The 21268-nt window shown below is 46.1% G+C and overlaps 1 protein-coding gene across 1 annotated transcript; it reads left to right on the forward strand.

Moving 5' to 3' along the window:
• Window positions 1-1881: 1881 nt before the first annotated feature.
• Window positions 1882-16476, forward strand: ANXA8L1 (annexin A8 like 1). Its single transcript, XM_005446244.3, has 13 exons — window positions 1882-2007; window positions 2118-2164; window positions 6803-6893; window positions 7158-7252; window positions 8380-8493; window positions 9349-9439; window positions 10055-10134; window positions 10733-10792; window positions 11310-11403; window positions 13197-13292; window positions 13666-13724; window positions 14550-14672; window positions 16099-16476. The coding sequence occupies exons 2-13, from the start codon at window positions 2144-2146 to the stop codon at window positions 16153-16155; spliced, it is 981 nt and encodes a 326-aa protein (XP_005446301.2). The 5' UTR covers window positions 1882-2007; window positions 2118-2143; the 3' UTR covers window positions 16156-16476.
• The last annotated feature ends 4792 nt before the right edge of the window (window positions 16477-21268 follow it).

The following is a 21268-nucleotide window of genomic DNA, read 5'->3' on the forward strand; positions in this document are numbered from 1 at the left end:
CTATGCAATAGTAAAGTGCATGAACCGCGGATAAGCTCACTCGCATCTACAGCGCATGATAAGGGAGGGGCAAGAGTGAAGATGAGTCTGTTTGTGATTAAAGCTTCTCATTTTAACAGCATCTGTGCAAGCAAAAGGAATATTGGGCTGTAGTGTCCGCTTCCTGCTCTGCCGGCCTTTGAGTGCCAGCTGCGGTGGCCTCTATTAAGGCTGCACAGTGCTGGTCTGAGCCTTGCTGCAGGGTTCAGGTTCTCCAGACCTCTCCTAGCCCATCCATATTGATTTCTTCAAATCCGGCCAGTGTTTCTCTGCGTTAAAATCTCCTGGTGTGTCCCTTCACAGCCTTTTCAGTTTATGTTGGCAGGATAGACCACTTGGTCTTTTTTCCTTATTCTGTCTGGTTTGGTCTTTGCTCCCCTGTGACGAACAGCTGTTTGCTTAACTGTGATTTTTATGTCTAGAAGGACTTCTTTGCCCTTGGAGTCCTCAAGAAAGCTGACCTCCATGACAAGCTGACCCAATTAAATCCCAGCGCAGGGAAAAGGCATACATAGCCAGCCAGGCACAGCCTTGAGATCCAGTAAAAACAAATCCACCCGGCTTGTGAGTCCATCTTGCCCCCAGAGGAGGAATGAAGGACCACTCGTGGGCTCTCCTTGCTGTGTACCATGGATGAACCTGCCTCTCAAACACTGCTAGAAACCCAGCCGGCGCAGACCCGAGTGGTGTGCTTGCTATGCCAAGGGCAGCGCCGCCTCCTCCACCACTCGCCCTTGCTGTATGATGGATGTGTTTGAGGCAGGAGCAGCTGGCACAGCTTGTTCTCTTGGGAATAGCCAGGGCAGCTTCCCAGGCCATCGGGGACCCTGCAGGGTGTGGGAAGGAAATGAGAGGCCCATGGTGTGGTGGTTACCCAGCCTCCCGTGCAGGTCTGTAAGTGCGAGAGGGGACAAAGCTCTTATATAGCAAGGGTTAAGATATAGCTGGTGGGAACGTTTCCATCAGGGCAGCTTTCCACTTTAAATAAATAAATAAACGCTGGCATGTGTAGATTCTGACAAAAGTCTAGACAGGAAAATATTGCTACAGCCATAAGATATTTCAGCTGATTTCACAGAAACATTTCTCCAAATTAAAGCATTAAAAGCTGTTTCAGCTCTTTTAAAATAAACACAAAAAAGGAGAAAAGAAAAAAAACCCAAAACATTTCATATTTTACTCCTAAGCCTTAACATGTCACAGCAGCTAGTGCAAGCCCTGTGACAGTTTTACTGGGGCTGGTGTCACTGAAAGTTCTTAGCCTTCAATGTGCTGGTCCCATGTTAGTCTAGGAATGCTCCTTGACTCGTGCCGTGGGAGTCTGATATGGAACGGGGGACACCTCCCAAGTCTCTGCACAGGATGCTGCTTTATTGAGTTTTGTTGTAAGGTGTGGGATGTGGCTATGTTTGTGGTGTGTGGGTTTTTTGTTGAGGTTTCGTGGTTTTTCTTTTTTGAGATAAGTTTTTTTGAAGGCAGAGAGGTGGAGGAGGGTTTGTTAAGATTTGAGAGTCCTGTTTTGCTGTGTCCCAGATTGGTAGAGATAGAGTCGGTAATAATGAGTGGCTTATTCTGTTACAGCAGAACTCACCAAGTCTCGGTGGAGTTTTACGCTGAGATATTACCTGGTTGTAATTTGTATGTTGTGTCTGTGCCAGAGGCCAAAATGTTAGCAGGGAAGGGGGTGTGTGTGGGGAGAAGCAGTGAAAAAATTACAATGAACTTTAGTCAGTGGGGTTGAATGCTTTCCTCACAAGGGAAGCCTTGTGTATTGAGCAACTTGATCTCTCCTTGTGAGATCATATATGAAAAACAGGTTGAGCCATGTCTGAGGGCGTTGCCCCATGGAATTTGTAGGTAAGGATGATTTATACCTGCGTGTTCCCAGCACAGAGAGGCCAGTTACGTTCTGCAGCTTCCAGAGGGAACAAGCCTCCTGAGGAGTACAGTTATTCCAGTTTTCCAGGGGTAAGTTTATTGAAACAAATTTTTGCGTCTTCCTTTTCTCCCTCCACCCCCTTCAAATCTGAGATTCCCTGACCGTGAGGTGTGATATGTGTGGTTCTCTTCATCAACAGACCCAGGTATCGCTGCTGAGACTGCAATGGCGTGGTGGAGGGCCTGGGTAAGTAGAGGAAACATTGAAGTAAGACACCCTGATATTTTTTGGCACCCTAATAAGGTAACTTACAAGTTGCATCAGGCACTATGTGGGAATTAAATGTTTCCCTTTAAAAATCAGCAAGATCTATTTACTGGTTTTCTGGCTACAAAATAGCATTCAGCACTTCAAAAAGCTTGATTAAGGAAGGTGTTAACATGACTGGCTTTAAGGAGGGCAGGGTCTCCCTGGTCAGTTGGTTAAGAGTGCTGCAGGGGAGTGTTTGTGAGCCTCTGTGCATGGGGAGACGGTACTGGGGAACCGCAAAGTTCACAGCTGAAGCCTGCAAGCTGTGGGCTCCTTGTCCGCTCCCTTCCCTTGTGGCACTGAGTTCAGGGCACTGGCCTGTCCCCATTTTCATCCCCAGCTGTGCTGGCAGGCTGTGGTCAGAGGGAGATGTGGTCAAGCCACATTGTTTTTGGTGGGTTTTTAATATTGCAATGACAATGTGAACGTGAACACCCTGTCTGTCTGCTAGAAGCCAGAAATGCTGTGTATGTTCTCTTTCAGACTCTTGTGGCTTTGGGAGGTATGTAGCAGGATGCAGGGGGGGATGCTCATGAGGTGTGTGGGGGCAGCCTGTAGGGTACAGCTGGCGCCAGGCAGCAGGCAGCTCTGGCAACGTGCACAGCTTTGTTGCCATCCATGGCAGTTCTCCCATTAGCTTCTGTGGAAGGCCAGGTTTACCCTCAGGCTTGGACTCCAGATAAACCAAAGCCTACAAGAGACCTACTGGAGACATGCGGTGGAGGAATACTGGTAGAGGAGTCTTCTTTCCCACCCAGCCCCTGCCCAGCACCACTGCCAGTCGTGCATGGGCTTCTCTGGACTGTTTTTGTTGTCATTGTGGAAAGATTTGTCCCAGAGTCCCCTCCCACTCCATGTTGTGAGGAGGCCTTCAGGAGGCTCAGGGTGGACCTTGTTGCTCTCTACAGCTGCCTGAAAGGGGCTGTAGGCAGGTGGGGGTCGGTCTCTTCTCCCAGGTAACAAGGAACAGGACAAGAGGAAATGGCCTCAAGTTGTGCCAGGGGAGGTTTAGATTGGATATTAGGAAAACTTTTGTCACTGAAAGGGGGTGGTGAAGCATTGGAACAGGCAGCCCAGGGGTGTGGTGAAATCACCATCCCTGGAAGTATTCAAAAAAAGTGTTGATGTGGTGCTTAGAGGCATGGCTTAGTGGTGGACTTGGCAGTATTGGGTTAACGGTTGGACTTGATGATCTCAAAGGTGTTTTCCAACCTAAATGACTCTGTGATTCATGTTTCAGCAGCCCGTGCAAGGGGTGAGCCTGCATCAAGGCTCCAGTGCTGGCGCTCCTCTGCCAAGCTGGAGCATTGGCAGTCCTGGTGCTGGTGGCTGAGCGAGGCCAGGGCAAGGGGCCTGTGCTGCCACACACCGGCAAAGGTACCCGGGAAGTGCAGGAGAGCTGTCTTGCGGTGTATTCTATTACCCCAGGTGCAATGTATCATCAAGGAGTGAGAAACCACTTTGCATAGACATGACCGTTTTTCAGGTCCTCAGTTATAGTTTTGTAACCGAGGGGTGGGAGCTGGAGAAAAAGAACAAACTAAACCCAAAAAACCTTCTGGGGTGGGGGATACCGGACTAAAGCCTACTCCCCTTCAGCAGGCATCAGAATGGAAACTTCCCTATCTCAAAACATATCATAATGATTCCCTGCCCCCCGAAAGATTAAAACTGTAATCTTCTTTTCTGATTATTTCCATCTGCCTCCCCATCTCCTTTTGCAAGTTTAGTATAGTGAAATGGAATTTTTTTCCAAAACTTGGGTAGCTCTTACTTTTAAATTTTCCCTTTCTGCTGATCTGTTCCCCTCTACGCCTCAAGCTGAAAATCGTTTGAAAACTTAGAGGGAGAAAAGGAGAAAAGCCCTTGAAAGCTCCAGTGATCTCTTACCTGTCAGTGTTGTAGAGGATGGGGCATGAGAAAAAGATGAGAGGGCAAAGGAAGGGTGGTAAAAAAAATTGTTGTGGTTTTCTAAACCCTTCATAAAAAATACTGTTCAAAACCAAAAAGAATTTTAAAATGTCAAACTCTTTCAGAAACTTTCTACTGAAAAAACTAGTAACCCCACCTGTCCCCAGCTTTTCAACGAACTAGTGGTTAGGTTTGAAAATATTCTGGTAGGAAAACCTTTAATCACCCTCCCCTTCATTTTTTGTAAAACTTTTCACAGCATCAGCTGCAAGGTACGCTGATTCCATTGCTTTGTTGCCAATTATTAGTCTTCACATGGGAGTTATGCAGATGCCTTGAGTAGTTTCAATTAGGTAGTTGTAGGATCAATTCATCTAGGGAAACAAGACCAAACTGAACAGGATTTCTCTGAAGACCTGTTGTGATCGTACCTGTGCTGGAACAATTATGTACACAGAGAATGAGGTGTATGAGTGAGTCACAGGTGTGCTACTTGAGCCAAGATAGGCTGGGAACGTTTATTGGAATTAGGATCAAAAAAGACCATTGCTTAATCTCTTTCCACTGCCTCCAAATGAAAGCTCAGCTTTGCACTCCATATCTTTCACCGAGTCACCGGGCATGAGTCCAGAGTGTTTCTTTTGCATAGTTCTTGCATGGAGCTAGAGAGGGTCGTCAACCTTTTTCAGAGCAGAATCAGATGGATGAGTGTAACCTTTCCAGGGCAGCTGTGATGGTGCTGGCTGACTTCACAGGCAGCCAGAAAAGGAGCGCTTGCAAGGGTCCTACCAGCTCAGCCAAACTCTGTTCCAGGCTGGTCATGCACCATGGTGCAATTGGGGGTGGCCACGCTGTAGTCTGTCACTGCTCTTTCTGCAGTGACAGCTTCACCACAGCCTTAAACTTGCTGCTCAGTTATCATTGGGATTCAAAGTTTCACCTATGGAGAAGCTTCCTGTCAATACCATCTGCTTTACAGCTGGTCTTTCTGCTGGGAGCAAGGTGTGGTAGCACAGGAGTCTCTCTCTGCACTAGCTGTAAAGCAAACTTCCCCAGATCTTGGTGATCGATGAACGTACTGCATCTCTTGACACTTGTCACTGCCTTTTGGTTGCTTGTCACTGCTCCCAGAGCTGGCAAAGGGGCCAGCATGCAAATGTGTGCCAGCTGTGTCGACTGGTCAAGCACTCAACAAGGACACCTGAGCTGTTTGCCCACAGCCAGCCTGAGCATCTGTGCAGCACAACACAGCCACGCTTCAGCTGCGGCGCTAGGCTGGACCTGGCATTTGTTGACAGACACTCCTGAGCACACAGCCATCAATCTTCCAGCGTCTCATTAAAAAACAGGAATGCAGGTCCTGAAGGGAATTTCCACAACCTTTTTTACCTTGGCAAGGATTGTTTGAAGGCTTTGTCTTCTGGGGAGGCTTTTCTTTTTCTCTGGGAAGGGTTTGGATGACCTGGAAGGACTCTAGAAGAGGGGTAGAACCCTCTTTCACACAGGAAATGAGTAGAAGGGATTTGCGTCATAGCAGGAGGCTGCTGGGTGGCACTTGGTGGTCCATGTCAAGCAAGTCAGATGGGATGAACACAGTGATCCCTTCTGGTCTGCAAGCTCTGATTTCAGGGTGTTTTTTATCTGACTGTGAAGCCATGCCCATTGAAAACTCCATCAGATCAGACTGATATCATTAGTTCAATATTAACCCTATCCCTGCAATAAATTTATGAGAATATAGTAGTTTCCTGGGGCAACGTAAACCTCTCTGCTGCTAAGAAAGTGAAAATTGTGTCCGTTACTGGAATAAAGTGATGATGACTCTTTGTGCCTAGCCACTTGTGTACTCCCCTGTTGATAGGACTCTGTTGTTAGGGATGCATCAATACCTTCAAGCCACTCCGTTGAAGTTGTTGTTAAATTAAAGCTCTGAGCCTGGGTTCTGGTTGATGGCCCTACTACCTTGTGGTGACTGGAATAAGCCTCAGCATGTCTTTCTGCCCTGGGGCTCTGGCACTGGAAGCACCTTAGATGTCTGTCTGGAGGGTTCCTGTGTAGTTGGCCCTCGGTTCAGGGAGAACATCAAACCTGCATTCCTCCAGATGGATCTCTTCCTTCAAAGTAGTCTCTTGGCCCAAATCCTTCTAGTAGAAATGCTTCCTCCTTGAATTCAGCTGTGTAGAAGTGCAGCAGCAGCAGAATAAAGCTGTTGCTTAGAAAAATGGTCTGTGAGAGCATGGGTATTCCATGAAATCAAACAACTATGTGTAAAAACTACTCTGCACCAAACCACTGGGAAATGCAGTATGATACAGCAACATACACGTTGTGAAGCATTGTATTTAAGGGCTGAATAGGGAAGCCTAGTCTACCCAGCTTTTTCTGCCAGACTGTCTGACCTAGTGACTGTTGCAGTGGTGTCAGTCATGCTTTGCACTTCACGTCGGCGTCAGGAGCCAAAAGCAGGTACAGGCAGGTGGAGGCAGGAAAATTGTGTTCTCTTTGGAGCTCTGCTGAGAGACCTTGAACCACTCCCTTCGCTTTTCTGTGCATTCCCCATGTGCAGGCAAAAAATAATGTTAACGTACTTCCAAAATACTTTTTCTTCAGCTGGTGAAAAACAGTGATGAAAAGTACTGTATATTTTTTCCCCCCTTCTTTCAGAATGAAGCAGAGGGCAAGTCCACGATAGGTGCTTTAAACTTTGATCCCGTACCTGATGCCCAGACTCTCTACAAGGCCATGAAAGGGCTTGGTGAGTTGACTCCAACCGCATCTGTAAAGCCTATGTTCTGCTTATAACTGCCACGATGAAAGCCATTCCTTAAGAAAATTGCAGTCAAAGCTATCACTTTTTTAATGTGGAAAATGAAAAATTAAAGTTTCCTCAGTGCATACATAAACTTCTACATGAAAGCAATGAAGTAAAGGAGGCTGTCTGAATATCCAAATTGGGATTTTGGACCGGTCTCAACTTATTCTGTACACTGTGTTTATGGCTTATTATTGTTCTTCACAGGGACTGATGAACAGGCTATAATTGATGTCCTAACCAAGAGGAGCAATAGGCAGCGTCAGGAGATTGCCAAATCCTTCAAAGGACAGTTTGGAAAGGTTCTTCCAAAACAAAGCCATTTTCAGTCATTGTTGCACTATGTGGGATCTAGTCAATGGGTGTACATTTCATCTTGCAAGGATGATGCAAACAATATGCAGGTCTTCTGCAAATAATTAGAGTAATATTTATCTCTAACACCTGGGATGAATGTATGAAATTAATTTTTGGTCAAAGAAACTGGTTTTCCCCCAAAGACTAATTTTTTTAAAAATGCATTTTGACCAGGAATACTTTTTAAAAATCTAATTTAACTTAAAGTGTGATTTCTTCTTGTTTTTGAAGATGTAACAAAAAATGATACCTTTTGAAATGGTATTTTGAGTAAAATACTGGTTTGGAGCCTTTTAAAATGCCAAAGAAAGTTCACTTTAAAGACTTATTTAATTATAGTTGTTTGGCAATTCTGAAAATGACAGCAAACTGTGGTTATTGACAACCGTGTTTTCGTGTGATCTTTCTGTCTCTGGTAAAAATCTTACTTTTATTGGGAAAACTTTTCCACCAACAAACTCTGCCACCACCCCTACTCTGTAGTCTCCAATGACCTTTGCTGGAAAGGAGACTGCTGTGAAAGGGCTCAGAAAGGGAAGCAAATGTGGGGGTGTGGCGAGTATGGGACAATGAGTAGAGGGCTTCCATCCCACTAAACCAGGGTGTTTCATACCCTAAAAACCCCTGCACTATCGTGAAAGTTTGAAATCTGTCTTCAAACAAGACTGCACGCCTGGTTCTGCAGAAGTCCTGGGTGCAGGTTTATATGCAGGCTTTGGGAATTGGCTCGCTCTGAAGCTGTGTCCCTTGCTCAATCCAGCCTTCAGCTGCCTAGTTCTGCTCAGAGTAAAGCAGGGTGGAGGAAGAGCTTAACCTTCCCTGCTCTGCTGCAGAATTAATTAGTACCTGGGGGAAGCTTGCATACTGGGACAACAGGGAATGTGGAAGGCCCTAGACAAATCCCATTTTGGAGTTAGGTGCCTTTTTGAGTCCCAGGACCTTTCCTAATAAACTATCAGCATGATACTGTCATTCAGCTTCATTGCTGTAGGCTGTGGGGATGGAAATGGCACTGGGTACCAAAAAGATCCGGTGAGGCTTTTTGTGTCACTGTGTGATGTGTGTTTAACAGGACCTGATTGAAAGCCTGAAGTCTGAACTGAGTGGCAACTTTGAGAGGCTCATTATAGCTCTCATGTACACCCCATTCAAGTATGATGCCAAGGAGCTCTATGATGCCATGAAGGTAAGGGTGCTGGTATTTCAGCCGTAGCGCAGACAGCGCTCGTTTCCTGTAACTGTGCTTATTAATGCAAGTGGTAATAACTGGACTGTTAAGTGATTACATTTGTTATTAGCAGTTGGCTTTAAGAAATAGTTAATTGTACTGTTAATGCATATTCTGAGGGGGGAATGCTGCTTTAATATTTAGGGCTGTAGGAGAGTTTCTGTACATAGGTGTCTCATAAAGCCTGGGGAATGCAGCAGCAAAACTAAATTCGGCTTTAACATGGAATGAACATCCACACATTACAGTTTTCAGTTAAACGTCTCCTCGCTGCTTTCTGCAGTGCCTGTGCTGAACCAAGCTCAGTGACACAAAGCTATTGCCCTGATGCACCACCTGAGACATGAAACCTTTAATAAAGGCAAGAAGTGGTGGTGTGAGGGCCAGGCTGGGGTTGGCTGGGGTCCTACCTATTCATACAGCATCTTTTCAAGTTTCAGATGGAGAGAGATCTATTAAAATGGTACAAAGATGGACTGACTAGACAAGCATTGGTGTCCCTGCATCCCTCTAACGCTGTCTGTCATCAAAGATCCAAGTCCGGAAGTGCACTGCAGAAGTGCAGGGTTACATAAAACCATCCTGTGTGAATTAGGCACCTCAGTAAAAGAAACCATGTTCAAACCAAATGTGGTTTGTGTCTCCAGCTTTCATCATGACAGTTTCCCACAGCTCAGCACACAGCCTAACGCGTTGCTGCCACCCAACTCCTCACTTGCATCTTCTTTATATATACTTCTCTAGCAATAAAGTCCACTCCATGATGAGATGCCTTTCTCCACCTTTATTTCTCCATTATGTTTTCTATTACAGGGTGTGGGAACAAGTGAAGATGTTATCATAGAGATCCTGGCATCCCGGACAAAATCTCAGATCAAAGAGATAATCAAGGCCTACAAAGAAGGTAAAGTGCCTGGGGCTCTGATTTGTGTGGTCGGAGCAATGTGTGACTGCCTGATTGCACAGCAGGAATGCTGTAACCAGCTAGCACTGTCAGCAGGAAAATGGGATTTTTAAGAGCAAGAAGGCGCACCTTAAATCTGCTTTCAGCCTGGAAAACAGAACATGGCTATGCTGAAAGAATTTGAAAATCTATTTCTAGGTCTCCATCCAGTTACAGAAAAAGGTCAGCAAATCACAAATTTAGTTCAGCTTGGCCACACAGCAATTGTCAGAACACAAACAGAGCTATAGCTATGCACGTGGCTTTTTCTCCCCATTAAATACACTTTAGATGAGAATTTATCAAATACATATTTGTAAATAGTCGGTATCGATTTGGTCCCTGAAACTACATCTCTAACATTAGCCTTGGACATCAGTGGAGCTAGGGATGACTCAGTTGGATGCAAACGCCAACCTGGGTATCGCTGAGGGTGAGAACTGGTCTCAGCCCTGTGTTTTTCCCTAGCAGCCTTCGTGGTTAGTCAGGCTACTGTTTGTCTTTGGATGACTGGTAATATCCTGACTATATCACCCAAATAAATCTTTCCCTTGTCTTTCTCTTTCCCTTGGGTAGAATATGGTTCTGATCTTGAGGAAGACATAAAATCGGAAACAAGTGGTCACTTTGAACAGATCCTGGTTTGCCTTCTTCAGGTAACGCTAGAGAAGAAAAATGAGGTTATAAAGTTCACGTTTTGGAGACATGGAATATAAGAGGCAATACAATCATGATCACCACATAAAAGGCAGAGACAAACATGTCACTTGAACTGGATCTGTGTTTCAGCTTCAGTGTGCCTGAAGCAAGGAGCCCTCCCTTCCTTAGCAGCACAGAGAGCTGGGAGCTTACAGTCAGCTCTGCAGCAGGTAGAGATCTCACTTTTACATGTGTGTAAGGCAATTGCACTCTGCAAGGGTCTTAGAAAACAATACTCCTCAACCGTGATTCACCACCCTTCCACAGTCTGTGCCCTCAATGCTGAGTGCATTTGGATGCATTTATCCTGTCACGTTTTCCGAATTTTCTTCCCTAGCAGCAGAATAACTTAGTAATTATTTGACTCTCCTTCATATGACTGATTTCAGTGCCTTTCAGTGAGGGCGTTGGCACTTGTGCTACCTGAATGAGTACTCTGCAGAAATAGATAGCTGAGAAGGACACTCGATCTTTGCCCAGAATGTGTACTGTGATCCTTATATATGGAAGAACCTTCATGAGACAAAATGGTTGCCTTTCTCTTTCCTCCCGCAGGGTGAGAGGGACAATGCCACTCTCTATGTGGACACAGCGCTGGCTCTCCAGGATGCAAAGGTACTCTCCAATGCAGTGATCAGTGGTATGCCTGTAGCCCACCTGTCTTGAACTTCAGAGCGCTTCAGTGGGCAGCAGAGCCCTGGAGTCACAATAGTTTGGGCAAGCTGGTCTTCAAGCAGAAGCAACTTGGGATTCTTCAGTTTTGCCTGCACTGCTAAGCCTTGATGTTCCAAAGAGAAGTGATGAGAGCTGGGCTTGGGCTCAGCTGCTTTTGATGTGTGAAAGTACACGGGTGTGGTGGAGGGGGAGAGCAAAGAATAGGTAAGAAACCGCAGAAATATTCTTGGCTGCTCCAGCTGCTGCAGGAGGGATGGAAAGGGTGGAGACAGTGACTGCTCCAATTTGACTAGAAGACATGGTCAGGGTTCATAATCAACCATTCTAGAAGAGCCTAGCTCACACAGTGGTTTTGGTCACTTCAAACCCCTTTACCTAGCAAGGCCTTAAGCCAAACTGCTCCTTTACCAGCTGCACATACAGAACATTGCTCTAACAGTTGTGTGTTCGATTACAGACTCTCTATGCTGCTGGGGAGAAGATACGGGGCACTGATGAGATGCAGTTCATCACCATCTTGTGCTCAAGGAGTGCCACACACTTGCTTAAAGGTATGGAGCGAGCCCAAACGCCCAAGCCTCTGAAATGAGAAATCACTCTAGCAAAAAAGAAGAGACAGGGCTATAGATGGGAGAGATGGCTCCGAAAGAAACACCTGAGAGTGTCTCCTAATCCTTGGTCACTCAGTGACCAAAAAGCTGTCAGCAGCTTCCATGAAAACTTATGAAGACTTAGTGCTGCTGAAAATCAGGTGACTTATCTAGGAGTCATTATGCAGCGGTGATGGCTGGATGGGATAACAGTTTTTGTAAACCCAAGGGGAGAGGGAGAGAGAATCCCTTCCTAACCAGGTGGGAGCATGGAATGGACAGACCCGTGAGCTCTTGGATGTGGGTTTCTCTGGGGAAAAAAAATCACAGAAAAAGTATCTGATTATTCAATACTGGAGCATCACAAGGTGCACCCTGTGTTTCTGTCCCAAGTTCTGCTGAGGGCGCCAGAGGCTGCCGGGAGGGCAGACACTAACCCAGCTCCAGCTAAGGGAGCCTCAGCTCCCCACTGCCCTGGGCAGCAGAGACCTGGCCTTGTCATCTCTAGACTTTTGAAGCAGTCCAAGGCTCTGACTAAGAGATTTTGTTATGTCAGCTGAATCTAAGCATATCTAGTACTGTGCAAATCAGCTGGATCTAAACTGATAAATGTAGCTGGTGATAAATTAGGTATGCCTGAGCTTTTTTCAAGCTGAGGTCTTCTGAGGCTGTTTTCCAGGCCCCGGAGGCCAGCTCCCCCTTGCGTTTGAAATTTAAGCTCCCAGCATCAGTTAGAAAACGAACCGAAAAAAAGTGGTCTCTAGTCTTTGGCTGTGTCTGCCTTAAAGAGCTGAATTTCATCTAGTTTGTGGTCAGGATGCAAGCCATCTCTGGGACCTACTGTATCACGGGGCAAGTCATTTTCTCTGTGCTATGGCAGCCTGTAATTGTTGCTGCTATTTATTTTTTTGTTTTTAACACGGAGAGTATGCCTGAGTTGAGACTGCTGTATCCATCTGTCTATTCTGTGGTATTGCCTTTCCCCAAAGTATGAGTGTTAATGTTTAAGTATCTGATCTTGAATGCTGAGCAAACTTCATTAAGATGTCCATCACATTGCTTAACAGTTTTCCTTCTCTGTTAGTCTGAAAGCTAGGAATCAAAACTGAGATCTGTAATTCTGAACCCTGGTGCACCCAGAGTGTATAATGTAAACAAAAACTCTGTTGCTGAGCTTTTATGAATGTGGGAGTTCAAATTTCTTCAAATCTGCACCTGTTTTGCTCATTTTTTCTGAGGTGGTTGTTTTTTTAAAAAAAAATTGTGGTTGAAATAACAAGTTCTCCCAAACTGTTGTCATCATTTAAAGGTCCAAGGGCCATGAGCAGCATAGTCCTAGATTTCATTTGGTTTTATTTTGTTATTATTTTGAAGTTAGTGACATCAACAAACACAAGACCAAATGATAGGTTTGTACCTAATCTGCTGCTGCCTGCTTCGTTTGTGTGGTTAAAGGCAGCAACAAAGGGTCAGGCTTCCAAATGAATACAAGGTAACTGAACTTGCATTTTCAAATGAAGGCAAGGAATTAAGACCCATGAATGGGCTGGGGTTTCGTGAACATTGCCATCCACTTCTGTAGCTGATTTCTGGGCTTGACTAGAGTCTCCTGAAGTTGGTGCAAATGTGGCCATTGCTGTAGTGGTATCTGTGTTTTCATATCACCACACAAGCAATACCTGTAAATATGGGGCACAAAATGCCTGAGCGGTTGCTTGGTAGAAAAAAAATTAAGTTCTCTGTGTTTCAAACAGTGTTTGAAGAATACCAGAAACTGGCCGGTAAGAGCATAGAGGACTCTATCCAGAGTGAAACTCATGGCTCGCTTGAGGATGCCATGCTGGCTATTGGTAAGAGCAGCTACGTTTCTCTTCCTTTTGTCTGAGCCTGCTGCCTTTTTCCTGCAGCAGTTGACTGTTATAGAATCATAGAACGGTTTGGGTCTCAAGCGACCTTAGAGACCTTCTAGTTCCAACCCTGACACCATGGGCAGGGACACCTTCCACTAGACCAGGTTGCTCAAAACCACATCCAGCCTGGCCTTGAGCACTTCATGGGATTGATCTACCTTTTATAAAGGTATCTGGCAGGAAGCAAAGCGTACCTCTTAGGTAAGATAAACTCAGATCTGAGAGGCACAATGGTTTAATAGAAAGCATTCGAATCTGTTACCTGCTGCTCTGGACTGGATTTGATTCTTACTGAGCCTTTTCATGTGTCCAGTGAAATGCACCAGGAACGTCCATTGCTACTTTGCAGAGCGGCTGTACCATGCGTTAAAGGTAAGACTCTTCATTGTAACATACTGGACTTAACCTGTAACCTGGCTTTCACCAATTCAAATTAGAAGAGCCAAGATTTTGGCAAAATCCAGCAAGTTTAGTGCTATTGTTGCAATGCCTTCAAACATCTTGGGTAGAAAAGTACTCTTTAAGCTTGAGCTACCAAAACAGTCTGGCTTTTATGTCTTGGTAGTCTGTAAGGAGCTCGGTCCCGCTTTCTAGAAAATGGACAAAACTGCTGGAAGAGCCTTTTATAGGAGGATGATCATGGTGGAGTTTTGTCCATAATGTTAACTTAAATTATTTTCTTTTTAGGAAGTAATTCTCTCAATGGCTGTATAAAATGAAAGAGTTCCAAATGGGGACCTGTAAGGCATCTGCAGATTGTGCCGCTGTAACTCTTAACTGATATGTAAAAGATGTCAGCTCTCCCAGCTTTGTGGAAAGCTGAGATGACTGATTATTTTTGTTATCAACATGATCTTAATTTTCCTGTACGTGGTTAAACAATATTGGTTGAAGCCACGTGTTGCATGGGTGATGCTGCAGAAGCACAATGTATTCAGTGCCAATTTCCAACTCTGTAGCATGTTTGCTTTTGCATTTGACATGTGCAAAGACTTATAGCACACTTCCATGGTGGGCTTATGGTATTGATGGTGGCCCCTGGGGGGTGGGTGGGTTGCTGGCCCTCCAAAAAGAGAAGCAGATGTGCGTACCAAGCAATATTTGAAGGCTGCCATCTCCTGTGTCCTGGACCAGTTTGCAGCAGCTTATCCCTTGAACACCCACTACCATTGCAGACTGATATATCTGTTATTCCAGGGGGCTGGCACCGATGATGGGACCCTTATAAGAGTGATTGTTTCTCGGAGTGAAGTTGACCTAAATCTTATAAAGCCCGAATTCAAGCGTATGGCAGGAAAATCTCTCTCCAGTATGGTTCTGGTAAGCAGCATCTTGATAATGATGGTTCTCAGCTGTCAGATACATTCCTAACGTGCCCAGCACTATGGGGTGCTTTCACGGTTGTTTTCAGTAAAACTCTCATTTCTGCTAAGATCATAGCTCTGCTTCATTAGGCCTATTAATAGTCATCTCCTTGAGAGACATATGCCTAAAAGGTGACTCTGACTGTATGGTCTATAAGTGACTTGGGCAAAGTCAAACCTGAGGAGAGACTGCTCCAGGTTTTTCATGGACCAGACTCTGTATCCATGCACTTTGTGATCTCCTAAATGAATCTAGATTCACTTAAGCCTCCCTGTTACACCTTTCCCATGCTGCTGTGCCTTTTCCTCCTCTCTCTGCAGTCCTTAACTACCTCAGACCCATGCTGTACAAGTCAAAACGGTGCTGTGTGTGCTTTTTTGGTTTTCTTTTTGTTGTTGGTTGGGTGGTTTGGGTTGTTGGGTGTTTTTTTGGGGTGTGTGTGTGGCTTTTTTTGTTTGTTTGGGGGGTTGGTTTGTGGGGTGGTTGTTGTTGTTTGGTTTGGTTTTGTTAAGCTGACATCCCAGATGATGGCCTGGTCTGTACCGTGGTAAGATAAGTTTAGAAACTGAACCTTGTCAAAGCTTATTGTAGCTTTTGAGACTTGAGTCTCAGCTCTGGGTGAATGGCCCTCCCCTGTTAGGGCTGAAATGCTGGGTTTTACCATTTGTCCTAAGGACTGTGGGACATTCCTCTCCCCCAGTGCAAATGGCACTTAAGCCCTGTCCTTAGCAGTCCCCATGGGAAGTCTGGCTCTGTAATGAAGGGCCTTTCTTCTAATCAACATTGTCAGTGTCTGTCATGTTGATTAATGATCAGTCTTCAAGGGTCTGTACAGAATATTGATTCTTTCTGAGAAGTGGAACTGGCTTTACACCTGTCATCACAAAACATTCAAAGGGAGCAAATTTTTTATCTAGTGATATTCTCTGTAGTGATTCTCTAGACCAAAATGACCATATTTGTGGCTTTTAAAAACACATCATGCGTCAGGGCTAACTGTACTGCCCTTTCTGTTCCTGTCAGAGAGGTGCTCTGGAACAAATACCCAGGGATGTAAAATTTGAACCCAACAGGCTTGGTTGTCTTCATTCATGCTAACTTTGTGCTGCTCTGTGGGATGGAGCCCTGATGAACTGCTCACCTGGATTCCAAAGAAAAGAATTGGGCTTGATAAATGTTATTTCAGGTGGCAGCTACAAGCCTCATCTCTCCCTTCACTTTTGATGCTGTGTCAGCTGGCAGTAACTCTGCTGAAGTCAGGCTTGCTCTTTCCAAAGTCCTTTTCCTGTGTGGGCATGTTCCATGGACTGACAGTGTCAACACTCGGAGCATGCAGAGGAACTTCCACACTCACTTTCTTTTCTTTTTTTTTCCTCCTCAGGATGACACCAGTGGTGATTACAAGACAGCTTTGCTGAATCTCTGTGGCAGTGACTGACAAAATCTAGGAGGAGGATCTGAAACAGATACAGAAAGAAAATCAACAGGGGACAAGGGTCTGAAGGTGTACATGTAGCAAACTCATTGATCCACGTGGGAAGAAAAAGATCAAATTAATGGTCATGACTTCCAAAGCTCTCTGAAGTATGTGGGAGCTGTTAGCTTCCCCAACGTTTTTTCAAACACAAGTGGGAATGTTTCTTTTTTGTTTCCATTCTTTTCTGTGTGATTTCCCTTCTCTTTTAGTATGCTGTGATGGGTGGCACTTAGATGTGAAATTAAAGATGCTTTTTCAACCCTCTGTAGGTGTTTTGCAAGTCTGAACAACCCTACAAAGCTTGGGCTGTCCTGAAGCCTTGTTAAGCTCACTAGGGCAAAGTAGTCCAGCACTGACCCTTTGATGCTAGCAGGGCAGGTCTGGAGGGAGCCCCAGATTATTAATGAAGCTTGAGGGCATGGGTCAGCGCGGAGAATTCAGTCCTAGGGGGCTGGTTTAGCAGCCTTATCTGCATAACTTCAGCGCAGGCTCCCCGAGGAGCCGGGAATGGCAGAGCCAAAGGGGCTGTAAGCATGTGAAAGTTGAAAGCCGTGCCTCTGTTTTAATTCTTGCTTGTGCGAGTCTCCGCGGGGGCAGACCGGCAAGCCCGGGGGGGACATCAGTGCCAGACTGTGGGGAAATCAAAGCTGGGGTGGATGTTTTGGTGAATACAGGATATCCCGCTCTTGGGAGCAGACCTGTTTCTGCTCCTAGTTTCACAGCAACTTTACACAAGTCAGTGGATCCCTTGGAAGTCCACCCCCGTCCCAGCCATGACTGCACCTACCGCTTGCTGAGTGAGGCTGCAGATTCGGGCAGGGAGAGCAGGGTGGAATGCTTTGAGAAGCTCGGGTCTTGACTCTCCGCACTTAAAGCAAATCAGTGACACGTGTGATTACCAAAAGCGGCTTTTCTGATCAGGTGGGTGAACCTTCTGGCAGAGGGGTGGTTCCTCCCTTGCGCTGCCGAAGTGACCAGGAGCCCGGGCAGAAGCCCCACCTGAGCTTGCGGGGAGCCGCTCGTCCCCACGGGCGCCGGTGACCCGCCTGCCCCGGTGGCTGCGGGAGGCGCGCCGGGGTGGGTGGCCGCCGCGGGGAAAGCCGCGCTCGCAGCGCCACCTGCTGGGGGCCGCCCGCGTGCGGCCGGGGCGGGGGCTCAGGGACCCCGGCGGGACCCCGGCGCCTGGCGGCCGGCGGGGCGGGTGGCTGGGCGCGGCCCGGACCCCCCTCATGGCTCCGGGGCGGCGCGGAGTGCGGAATGCGGGGCGCCCCGCTCCTCTTTAAGCAAGGTTTATCCTCTCAGCTCTTTAAAAACCCGTAACGGGGGGGCGCGTTTGCTGGCAGCTGTCCCCTGCGTGGGCCCAGTTTCGGGACTCTCGCCCCTGCAGCCCCGCAGCTCCGGTGCGGCTGAGAGGCTCTGCGGGAGCATCCTGCTGGGACCAGCCGGGTGGGATGAGGCTTTAGGGATAACGGGCGCCGTTCCCCCCGTGTTCGGGGGGTGCTTTGGGAAAGGCCGAACGGGAGTGTGTGACTGCCCAGGCAAGGAGCGGGAGTGATCCGTGCCCTCCTACCCGCGGCATCTGCATCTCCTGGGGCTGGACAGGCAGGGGGTGAGAAGTAATCCCAGCTGTGAGCGCCTTAAAATCTGACCAGAACAGCCTAATGAAAGCTCATCTCTTCACGGATATTTTAGTCCAGAGATGCCCATTGATTTCCCCGAAACTTTTGTGCTTGTATCATCTTGATGCACCCGTTGTTGTTACCAGGTTATTCAGGTCAGAGCTTGGCTTTTCTCCTTGGCCTGTGCTTGGCGCAGTGCGTTAGGGTTAGAGCTGTTTTGGTGTCATTGTGGTCCCCATTCACTAATGCCAGCTTGGGAGAGGTACAGAGGCAAAGCTAGGAAGGAGGAACAACCGAGGGAAGCTGATTCTATCACCATAATTGCTGGGAAACAAAACAATTGTACAACATCAATAAAGATTTAATTACATATTGATTGCTGCTAAAATGTTCCCTGGGTGAACAGGTGCTTTAATAAAGCAGAATCAATTCCTAAGCTGTTCTAACCAGTCTTTTCCAAATGCAAATATTGACTTAGGGCCTTTCTATTCGTTCACAGTTTAATTAATATGATTTTATTGCACCAAAATCAAGATAAAAGCTCAGCAAAGAAAAGGTAACAGGGACAATGTAAAAAATGCCCGGGACTGGTGTGGGGCCACCTGCTGCCTGTGTGCAAGCCTTTCTCCACCTTCTGTGGTGTAGGAAGACCTGTGTGTGGGGAGTCTCCAAAGACTGCACTAATGCCACCTTGCTGTCCCTCCCTGGGTGGCTGCTGTGTGTCCTTGGACACGGCGCACACACAGCAGGAGCTGTGCTAACTGGCAGTGTGGTGGGGTGTAGGGTCTCTGCTCATCTCACACCCAGGTGTACATAGGAATAGTTGACTCCAACTACTAGATCTGTTCCTGACACCTGGAAAACCTAACAAAAATCTATTGCAGATATGATGGTAATGCACGTAAATCATGTTTAATCCCTTAAGGCTCCCATTCCAGAGGAAGCTGACTTTATATAGTGTTCCTTAATTCTCCCAATATCCCAGTGCAGATGTGGCCTGAAACCCAGCATCCCCAGGCAGCAGCCAGCCACAGGCAAGCAAAGGCTCTGCTTGAGTGGTATCTCATCACTGTGACTTCTGGAGAGAAAAAAAAAAGACTGGATGGGTCTGGCTTCACTTGTGTTTCTATTTTGCAGCAAGTCAGAGTAATTTTTGGATAAAATATATTTAAGCGTTCAAACTGAGGTTAAAAAAAATCTTGTACTCGTCAGGAGGTAGGAGAACAGCAAATATCTTAGTTGGGCAAAGTGGGAGAACTCTTTCCCATCTCCCTATGCTTAGGAATGTTTTTTTAAAGGGGAGGAAATCATCTGAGAAGGATGTTCCATTTTCCTCATTCCCTGTGGTTTCCCCAGCAGTGCACAGAGGCACACCTGGATGGTGTAGGCTGCTGAGCTGGGGCAGGGAAAGACCCTTGCCTGAGCCACCAAAGCTGGCATTGGGGCATCTGTGAGGCAGGCCAGACAGCACTTCTTCTCTTCACAGCAGAGGATGGGTTTGCCAAAACACAGGACAGCACAGCACAGTGTGCTGCCTGGGGGGGAGGGGAGGGGGGTTGGACTGTCATGAATGGCCCCATTAGTCACTCTGGAGTGGGCTGAAGGGAGGCTGGAGAGGAAAGCATCCTCATTGCTGGGCAGAGGGGAGCCTTTCTGAATGGAAACTGCTGATTATTTTTTATTCTTAAATTAATCAATTAATGTTAAATTAGTGTTGATTTATTAATGTAATTGCTGCAGTGAGGGAATACTGCCTGCCGCAGACATCTAGATGGGATAATGGAGTCTCCTAGTGTTGTGGTTTGTTGCCTGGCTTTCTTGAAGGAGCCCATTTTGCTGGCATGGTGGGCATCAGATGATGAAGTTGTAGACCTTCTTTGGGACCTATTGGACGGGATCTCCCTTGCAGGGAAGATAGTGCCAAACTGTAAGATGCTAAGATGGGACTGTGCCAAAGACATAACAGGCTTTCCTTCAACTTCTGCCCTGAATCCAAATGCCCAAGCTGACTCCAAAGACTCATCATTTCTTTAGTGGTTGGGGTTGATAAGTGCAGCACATCCCCATGGCTGGGACACCACAGCAGCACAGAGAGAGATGTTTTGTTTGACACAGTGCAGTGAGCTTTTCTCCTCAAACCACATGTAAACAAGAAGGTTATTCCAATTCTCCATCGCTGTCATCACTGCAAACAATACTGACCTTGCAAGTAGTTGCTGTTTGGTCTTCTGGTGGCATCCATTTGAACCCAAAGGACTCATCCCTGAGGTTCCAAGAAACTAGCAGTAGAGAATTTGTTGTTTACTAAAGCCCTTATGCTAGGCTGCAGGAAAAAAATCATACTTCAGGTTTTATATCTGACTGTCCTCCCAGAAGATGATAGAAACAGTCAGCCCTAGGGACCTGGGCTCCTGTCTGTTTGAAGGAAGGTATGATTTTATTCAGGCTGTGCTTCTGTTTTCCTAATATCCCTTCCCGTTCCAAATCTCAATTGGCCCTGGTTGCATCAGCATTGTGCCTTGGACTGCTCGTTTCGGCTGGAAGCTTAGGACTGGCATTTCTGACCCAAAGTTGTATGCATGATGCTTAGGGGTGCCACTGGTATGGCAGTTCAGAGCTCCCAGGGGCTTCATCCCATAATGGCTAGTATTTCTTTGAAACAAGAAGAGTGCATATGGTGATATTTTCCTACGACGTATAAATCGTATGGATACATCCAAGTGGTTTTATAGTCCTGAGAAACCTTTCCTGCCTTACTGGCTAGATAAAAGTACTTATTACAAAAGAAAAGCAGTTATCCATAGATTCTGTACATGCAGGGATCTAACATTTGGAGAAATAAATAGCTCTGTACCATGCAGAGGAACCAGTACTGTTTTCTCTCTGGTAATGAAGAACAGGATATGTTGTAGGCACAGTATTATTAATAAGTAGTGAGCAATGCAATACAAATCTGTAATTCAATTTAGGATTTCAGCTGAAATTGCTCTTTGGAGCTATAGATTACAGTGAGCTCTGAAACTGAGTTACAATCCAAGCAGGAACTGAGTCATGTGTAGCAATGTTCTAGGGAAGCATAGAATCACAGTCAGTACTGGGCAAAACGTTATTGACAGTAGCGTATTCACTGAAAAATGGCATTTGGTGGACATAAATCAAATTTAACTGAGCTTATAAATAAAGGTCAGGCAGAAAAATGGGGAGAACTGAAAGTCAACATTTCCATGTATTGATTTTTAAATGGCAACTTTATTTTAAAAACTGTTTCAAGCTGAAAAACAATTATTAAAAGATTTCATTAATCTGAAGCTGAAACATGACATTTTGGAGGAGAGAAAACTGAATATTTCAGTTTGCCTCAGAATATTTTTTTTACTTTCCAAAATATTCTAAATTTCTGGTTTAGTTTAAGCCAAGGAACCACATTGTCCCCTTCAGTTCCTCCCTTTACCCAC

This window comes from Falco cherrug, chromosome 9, assembly GCF_023634085.1.
Source record: "Falco cherrug isolate bFalChe1 chromosome 9, bFalChe1.pri, whole genome shotgun sequence".
Lineage (NCBI taxonomy): Eukaryota > Metazoa > Chordata > Aves > Falconiformes > Falconidae > Falco > Falco cherrug.